Source organism: Anomaloglossus baeobatrachus, chromosome 5, assembly GCF_048569485.1.
Source record: "Anomaloglossus baeobatrachus isolate aAnoBae1 chromosome 5, aAnoBae1.hap1, whole genome shotgun sequence".
NCBI lineage: Eukaryota > Metazoa > Chordata > Amphibia > Anura > Aromobatidae > Anomaloglossus > Anomaloglossus baeobatrachus.
This window is the reverse complement of record NC_134357.1, coordinates 371911514-371920288: the sequence shown is the minus strand read 5'-3', so window position 1 is coordinate 371920288 and position 8775 is coordinate 371911514. Positions and strand designations below refer to the sequence as shown.

Below are 8775 nucleotides of genomic sequence, written 5' to 3'. Positions count from 1 at the left end.
ATTTAAAAAAAATATTCCTGTGCGGAGATAAGATTATGTGTCCCTGCTATATACTGTGTAATGGATGTTCAGAGGGAAAAGAGGAACCAGCTCACCCATCTGAAGATTCATTTAAGCCAGGACGGTGCATGGATACTTGTAAGCAGAAGCCCACTGCTCATTTACTGTCAGAAATATAAAAAAGGTTTTTCCAGCTTCCAGTTCCAGCTTTATATTAAAATTCTTCTTTAATTCAAAAAGTTTTAAAAGTCATCCTTCCAGGAGGATGACTTTTAAAACTTTTTGAAATAAAGAAGAATTTTAATATAAAGCTGGAACTGGAGGCTGGAAAAACCTTTTTTATCTTTCTGTGTAATGGATGTGTCTGACCATACAGGGATCATACCACATCTCCTGGGCATAAAGGAATAAAAAAAGTATATAGACATTACAGCAGAGGAACACAAATTATTATTATTATTTATTATTATAGCGCCATTTATTCCATGGTGCTTTACAGTGAAAGATAGTATACATACAACAATCATTAACAGTACAAAACAGACTGGAATAGGAGGAGAGAGGACCCTGCCCGCGAGGGCTCACAGTCTACAGGGAATGGGTGAGGGTACAATAGGTGAGGACAGAGCTGGTTGCGCAGTGGTCTACTGGACTGAGGGTTATTGTAGGTTGTAGGCTTGTTGGAAGAGGTGGGTCTTGAGGTTCCTCTTGAAGCTTTCCACGATAGGGGAGAGTCTGATATGCTGTGGTAGAGCGTTCCAGATACTTTCTTTGAGGTAAAACATTTTTTAACAGCAAGCAGGGAAATGTTTTACCTCAACAAATCAGCTGTGATCATGTGCTGAAGAGGTCTGTATAGTTTTTTTTTTACTTCCTCCCTGTCCCAGTAGAGGTGGTATGATCAGACCATGTCCCTGTATAGTCAGTACATAGCAGGCGCACATATATAAGATTATCTCAGCACAGGAACATTTTTTTTAAAACACATTAAATTGTATAAATTAGTATTATTCCAAGCACTTTTGATTAAAATCAATTTTAAAATGACCTTTGTTCATTGGGAAACCCCTTTAAAGTAAATAGCCCATGACAAAGATGTCTTCCTTCTGGCTTCACTGGAAGGCAGTCATGTGATCTTCTCCCAGCCTTGCTAGGATGCTCTGTGTCACACTGTGGGAATGATAGACTAAGCACTCTTAGCTCTGCGCTGCTACTATGCTTCAGTACAGAGGAAGCTGATCCTCCCTCCCGTATCCCAGCTTAATGCATCTTTAGAAGCCTCTGGACCAGCTCATGTCTAAAGCTGCAAGCATCTAAATTGCCAGAGGAAAAAAAAAATGCATCCCGTAATACTACTCACATGGGCTGCTGCGCTACATGGAGGACATCTAACCCTGGCAGGTCAGTGCATGATATAGCATTTACTTCTTCAAACTTAAATAGATTGTGCGGGTTTTTTCGAGGAGCGAGCTGGCATGATGGCTTCATAAAGTTGTGATCTGCAATGCAGTGCTGGAGCACATGCAGCACACCAAACTCTGCCCTGCATTGCAGTACTCCTTATCCCATCCGGCAGCTCATGCCTATAGAACATTGACATCCTTAGAAAAAAGCGTGCCGGCTGCCATCCTCACTTTGTACAGACTGTCGTTCACCATCTGTCCAAATATTGACTCTTTATTGTTTCTACCCTCATACAAAAGAGCGGAAAAAATATATTCGGGAAGTCCTGGAGCATCAGTTTTAGTGACTTCTCGAAGCTCAAATATCTGATGGGCTTTTGGGGGTTTCCTACTGCGGTGTTTCGAGCCAGATCTGCAGTCACTGCTTTTTTTTCTGTGGGTGGTTTTTTTGGGTCCTGTCCAAGAATCGGAGAAATCACATAACAATTCTTAATATGTATCTAAAGATGTCTGTGAAAAAAAATGACATTGCTAAGCAACCAGAACAGTTCTGATCACAGTCATCAGTACAAGTAATTAATTTTAACTGTGCTAAATATTACGTTTAGGCGGCTGATTTACATTTTGTTTTCTTTCAAGGAAGATTAACCCTTAACTTGTACAGATTTTGCAAACAGATGCTTTTCAGAGGCAGTGGAGTCAAAAAAAGGGTGATGGACCATACTGCAGAACTTTATTCCATATGACCTTACTGCAGTATCGTCACCACCCTGCCCTGCACATTCACAGCCCTGGGTGATCACTCAGGTTATTATTTCCCACCATCCCACCCACATTCGTTATGTTTGGCTATAACCTTGTCTGTGAGGTTGTCATCTACTGGGTGAAGGACACAGTTTGGGTGTCGTTAATTGAGGCTCTTTTAATGATTAGGCTTGGATGGATTTTGATAATTCTATATAGATTTCTTCTATCCAAGGTTCAAGTCATATAGTTGAGATGGAAATCATATAGATGATGTTTGGTATATTTTTATTTTCATTCTCCAGTGGAGTAACCCATGTCATAGCCATTTCTGAAAAATGCACTTATGAGTATTAAACATGACTTGTCCATTCAGTGGAAACAGTCAGTAACTCTTCTTTTTTTGTGGTTCAGGGAAACCTAGACATGCAAGCAAGGTTAAAGAGGTTGTCCCGTTTCAAAAAATTTCAGTCTACAGGAGCAGTGTGGTACACAAGAAGATTTACTCACTTTGATTGACTCACTAACCCCGGTCCACCGCTAAGCCTCCACCGCTGCTCCCATTGTTGGTTATTGGTTGCAGCATTGACGTCACATGTAGGCAATTAGTGAGTCAGTGGCCCTAAATGGTTTATTCCATCAACACGAGCCACTGAGTTTGCTGATTGGCAGTTTTGCCTTCGCATTGATGTCAACTTTGCAGCCAATAACTTCCAGTGAGATCACCGTTGGAGAGTCAGTGTTGGACCGGGGATGTTGATTAAAGCATGATTTATTTGTTTTTCTCAAACTGCATCTGGGCACTGAGATTTCTAAAACGGCACAGTCCCTTTAAGTCATTCTCCAGGAAGAAAGGGAAAATTAATTTTGGCTGGAAATTGGATATGTGAAACAACCAACCTCTACCATTTTATATCTCTAATGTTTTCAATACTGTGGGGTGTAGTTTGGTCCACAGTATGCACGTGTGCCGGCCCTGTGCCAGCAGCCAGGCTGCTCGGATCCGGATCCACAGTGTGGCTCGAGGGATTCTACTGGACCCGGGGGTCGTGCGGACACTTCAAATAAAAGGGGAGGTATTTGTACGGGATTTGCCGTAAACTGTCTGTGAGGCCACCTGCGGTGTGTGGGGAAATGTGGCACCACCGCTGCTGTTGTGGGGCACCCGGGGGACGATGGGATGGCAGCTGGATGTTAACCCCTCCGTGGGTAGGGACGGATGCCCCGGGGCCCAGTGTCTCTTATGCTGAGGATGATGACTGCAGGGGCCGGCGCGCTCGGTCATACCGGGGGATGTTAGTTTACTCACGATTTAAATGAATCACCCAAGTCCAATGGTAAACCAAGGTGCTGGTGGCCGGCCGCCGCGGTCGGGTGTATCTGGTCCCACACCCGGGCTGGTGGTCTGTGTCACTTTCCTCTGCACTCTGTGTTTGGTGTGGTGGACTGCCCGGTGTGAAACATGGGAGTCCGCTCCCGGTCCTTTTGTTGGGAGCCGTGCCCGCTGACGCTGGCCCTTGGGATCTACCGGGCCCTGGCAGATGCCCTATCCCCCGCGGTGGGCTGTTGTATGCTTTTAAGACTTTGGTTGGGACAGGATCTATAATCCTGCCCTCAATTGGTTAATTAGCTAGGCCGTTGGTTCCGCTCCTGGCTTCAGGGTCCAAGTACCCCCTCTGTGCACGGTTTCCGGGTCGGTTCTCCGGTGTCGGTACCGGTGGGCTCCAACCCTGCCCCGGTCCACCTCGGATCTGCAGCAACCGTCTTCCCGTCTCCTGACAGACACGGACCACCGTCTGCCACCTAGCCAGTACGCCGGGGCTCCAACCCCGACGCCTTTTTTTTCTGTCTCAGCCTTCACTTTCTCCTCCTCAACTACTCCACTCTTAGCTGTCAACTCAGACTCCACTGAACTGAACTGCACTTCAGCCTTAGGTGAACTCAACTCAACTAAACTGACTCTTTTCTCGCCCCGGGTTCTCCAGACCCCCTAGGTGGGCATTCTCCATCTGCTTGGTCCCGCCCACTGGTGTGCCTTTCCTACCCTGGGGGGGGGTGACGAGGGATTCAGGTCGGCTGTATGTAACCCTGTGTGGGATGGTGTTGTGCGGGGCCCTACACTGTGTGACTACCTGGTTTTGCTAGGGCGTAACAACACGTGTTAAGTCAGTGGCCCAGAACTAGATGCTATATAACCATATTACCTGCACCCCAGCTCCATGCACAATATCAATTCTGAAGTTTCCAACAGGAGAATTTTGTTATGCACCAAATATACCACTGTAGAGGATGTTCCGTAGTAATGTCACCTCGCCTGGAGTGCTCTGCCACTAAAGAACCAAAAATAAACACATTCAAGGGTGTAGCTGCAGTACTAAAGGGAAGGGCGAGTTTACATGGGTTGTTTGCTTATAATGATCACAGCTTGATGATATAAGTTTGTTGCTGCTTATTTGATGCTGTTTTACATGGACTGATCAAAACTGTATGGAGGCCAAATCTTTTGGTCCCCATACAGTTTGGAAATTGTCAGAAGCACATTACCCGTTTCCAAAAGGAAATGAAATGCCAGCTACAATGATTTTTAGACTCGCTACAATCACATTCGCTTATTCATTGGCTGATCGATGCCATGATTACACAGGCCCTTGATCATATGAATCAGCCAATTGTCAACCATTGTAAAGAGGTTTCAAGTCTAAAATTTAGGGTTTTGGTCTATCATTTAATTATTTTTTAAAGGAAACCTGTCACCAGATTTTATACATATAAATTAAATCCATCACCTTTACCACCTCTTTTACAGCAGTCTATAAACCTGTATATAAGCCCCCAACACCCATTGCACATCCTAAAAACTATCTTGTAAAATCCCTTCATATGATGGGATCCGGTCCAGTGGGTGTCGCTGGTTTTGCTTGGTGCTTCCTCCCACCACGCAATCGCAAACCTCCTGCGCTGCTTCATGTGGATGACCTGTCCTACGTCATCTACACAGCACTTGCTCATTTATAGGCGTAATTTGTTCTGCCCCACAATGCAAAGCACTGTAATGCGCATGCTCCAGATTTACTTTCTAGTTATTGGTGCTTTTTGTCCTTTCCTGGTGCTATGTTAAATGATGCTAGTGAGTGAGTTTATTAATTTCTGTACAGAGTGTTACTTTGTAGAACATAGTAGCTTCAAACCTTGTTGGTCTGGTCATGTATTAAATGTCAGCATCAACAACATGAACAGAGAGCATGGACTATACATTCTGTGCAGAATTATTAGGCAAGTTGTATTTTAGCAGATTTTTTATTATTATTGATCAACAACCATGTGCTCAATCAACCCAAAAGACTTATAAATATCAAAGCTTAATATTTTTGGAGTTGGAGTGGGGTTTTTTTAGATTTGGCTATCTTAGGAGGATATCTGTTTGTGCAGGTAACTCCCTGTAGATCTCACATTTTATGTTCTCTATGGGGTTCAGATCAGGTGAACAAGGGGGCCATGTCATTATTTTTTCATCTTTTAGACCTTTACTGGCCAGCCACGCTGTGGAGTAGTTGGATGCATGTGATGGAGCATTACCCTGCAGGAAAATCATGTTTTTCTTGAACGATACCGACTTCTTCCTGTATCACTGCTTGAAGAAATTGTCTTCCAGAAACTGGCAGTAGGTCTGGGAGTTGAGCTTCACTCCATCCTCAACCCGAAAAGGTCCCACAAGTTCATCTATGATGATACCAGCTCATACCAGTACCCCCACCTCCATCTTGCTGGCATCTGAGTCGAAGTGGAGCTCTCTGTCCTTTACTGATCCAGCCTCTGGCCCATCTATCTGGCCCATCAAGAGTCCCTCTCATTTCATCAGTCCATAAAACCTTTGAAAAATTAGTCTTAAGATATTTCTTGGCCCATTCTTGACGTTTTATCTCATGTTTCTTGTTCAAAGGTGGTCCTTTTTCAGCCTTCCTTACCTTGGCCATGTCCCTGAGTATGGCACATCTTGTGTTTTTTGATACTCCATAAAACCTTTGAAAAATTAGTCTTAAGATATTTCTTGGCCCATTCTTGACGTTTTATCTCATGTTTCTTGTTCAAAGCTGGTCCTTTTTCAGCCTTCCTTACCTTGGCCATGTCCCTGAGTATGGCACATCTTGTGTTTTTTGATACTCCAGTAACGTTGTAGCTCTGAAATATGGCCAAACTGGTGGCAACTGGCATCTTGGCAGCTTCACGCTTTATTTTCCTCAATTCATGGGCAGTTATTTTGTGCCTCTTTTGCCCAACATGCTTCTTGCGACCCTGTTGGCTATTTGCCATGAAACACTTGATTGTTCGGTGATCACGCTTCAAACGTTTGGCAATTTCAAGACTGCTGCATCCCTCTGCAAGACATTTCACATATTTGGACTTTTTAGAGCCTGTCAAATCTCTCTTCTGACCCATTTTGCCAAAGGAAAGGAAGTTGCCTAATAATTAAGCACCTCTTATATAGGGTGTTGATGTCATTACACCGCACCCCTCCTCATTACAGAGATGCACATCACCTGATTTACTTAATTGGTAGTTGGCTCTCAAGCCTATACAGCTTTAGGCAGGACAACATGTATAAAAAGTATCATGTGATCAAAATACTCATTTGCCTAATAATTCTGCACACAGTATATATATATATTATATATATATATATATATATATATATATATATATATATATATATATTATGTTAGTCACAGGATGGATTGACATGTTATTAGTATGCATATGATGGAACAATGAGAAACAAATTTTCAAAATATCACAGTGTGTTCAGTATCAAGAATTAGAGCACATGCACAAATATAATCACTTAAACACCTAGGCTTGAATGCTTGAGTTCAGTGATGTTATTAATGGTTGTTCTGCCTTGCTTGATTGCACTTGGACACACAAATCAGCAAGATCCATTGTTGGCAGCAACCTTTACAATTGCCTACCAATGACATCCCAGATGAGCTTGATGGGGAGACAAATATGGAGATGGTGCAGACCATGGTTATACATTAAAGGCCGCTTTACACGCTGCGATTTCGCTAGCAAGATCGCTAGCGTGCGTACCGGCCCCCATCGTTTATGCGTCATGAGCAAATCGCTGCCTGTGGCGCACAAAATCGCTCGGACCCGTCACACTACTTACCTGTCTAGCGACGTCGCTGTGACCGGCGAACCGCCTCCTTTCTAAGTCACTAAGCGGCCGCCCAATAGAAGCGGAGGGGCGGAGATGAGCGGGACGTAACATCCCGCCCACCTCCTTCCTTCCTCATTGCCGGCGGTCGCAGGTAAGGTGAGGTTCCTCGTTCCTGCGGTGTCACACATAGCGATGTGTGCTGCCGCAGGAACGACCAACAACATCGTACCTAGAGCAGCAACGATAATTGGGAATAGGGGAGCATGTCAACGATTAACGATTTTGAACGATTTTGCGACCTTTTTCGATCACACATAAGTGTCACACGCAACGACATCGCTAAAGCGGCCGGATGTGCGTCATGAATTCCGTGACCCCAACGACATCGGTTTAGCGATGTCGCTGCGTGTAAAACGGCCTGTAGGCTGCATAGGCTGATTACAATAGCAAGAGCAATGAGTGGCCTTGCATTGTCATGTTGAAAAACGGCTTCTGGGATACTTTGGAGAAATGCCCGTACTACCACTGGTTCCATGATTGATCCCTTTTATATTGCAAGTGAAATTAGATGTTACATACCAAGCCTAAGGTGTCAAATAGTGTCTACACAAGCCATCACATGGTGTTTGCATGATACTATGCTTGAGCCAGACATCGAGCCATGAGCCAAAGGGGTTGAATTGATCTCACACCACCACTCTCAAAGGCGATTAAGGGGCAACATAGCACTGGAGGTCTATCCTCTTCACCACTGAGTCCGGCTTTTATCTTGGACGCAGTGAGAGCTGAAGATTGGGCTGGAGACCATGTGGGCAATTCCATATTCATCAGGGAATGTCACGTCGGTTTTACTTTTGACATCATGGCATAGGGTGGCATAATGTATGGTAGCCGGACCCCTCTAGTCTTTATTCCAGATCCACTAACAGTTTAGCAATACATCAGTTTGGCAATGGAACCGGTGGTACATCCAATTCTCCAAAGAGTCCCATGAACTGTTTTTCAACGTGACAATGCCAGACTCTATGTTGCTGGTGCTACTGTGAGCAAGAAGCCTATGTAGCTTAAATGTGCTACCATGGCCTGCAGCATATCTGGACTTGTCTCTCATTGAGCAAATCTGGGATGTCATTGGATGGCAGTTGTATATATCCAGTTGTGGATCTTGATGAAGTGCATGCTCAATTACATTAAACATGGCAGAACATTCCTCAGATAACCATTAATAACCTTATTGATAGCAGCCAAGGCATGTAAGCGTGGGAATTTCTGCATGTGTTGTCCATGCTCTATACTGAATAAATCGAGATGTTTTGCAAAATGTTTCCATGTCATTGTAGGCATATCATAAAAACATATCCATCGATTCTGGGATTTCCACAACTCCATGACTTTTCCTTCTTGATGTTGCAATTTCATTGTTGAGGATGTACTGTATTTATATCCCTCCAATAATTTCCTATTTGGAGA

At 44.0% G+C, this 8775-nt stretch overlaps 1 protein-coding gene across 1 annotated transcript in view; it reads left to right on the top strand.

Annotated features, from left to right (window-relative positions):
• Positions 1-1156: 1156 nt before the first annotated feature.
• The window catches only part of CNTNAP1 (contactin associated protein 1), a 157891-nt gene continuing 150272 nt past the window's right edge, over positions 1157-8775 (top strand). The window contains exon 1 of the mRNA XM_075349990.1: positions 1157-1401. Within this exon, the coding sequence (XP_075206105.1) occupies positions 1338-1401 (64 nt within the window). The 5' untranslated portion in view covers positions 1157-1337. The remainder of the gene's footprint in view (positions 1402-8775) is intronic.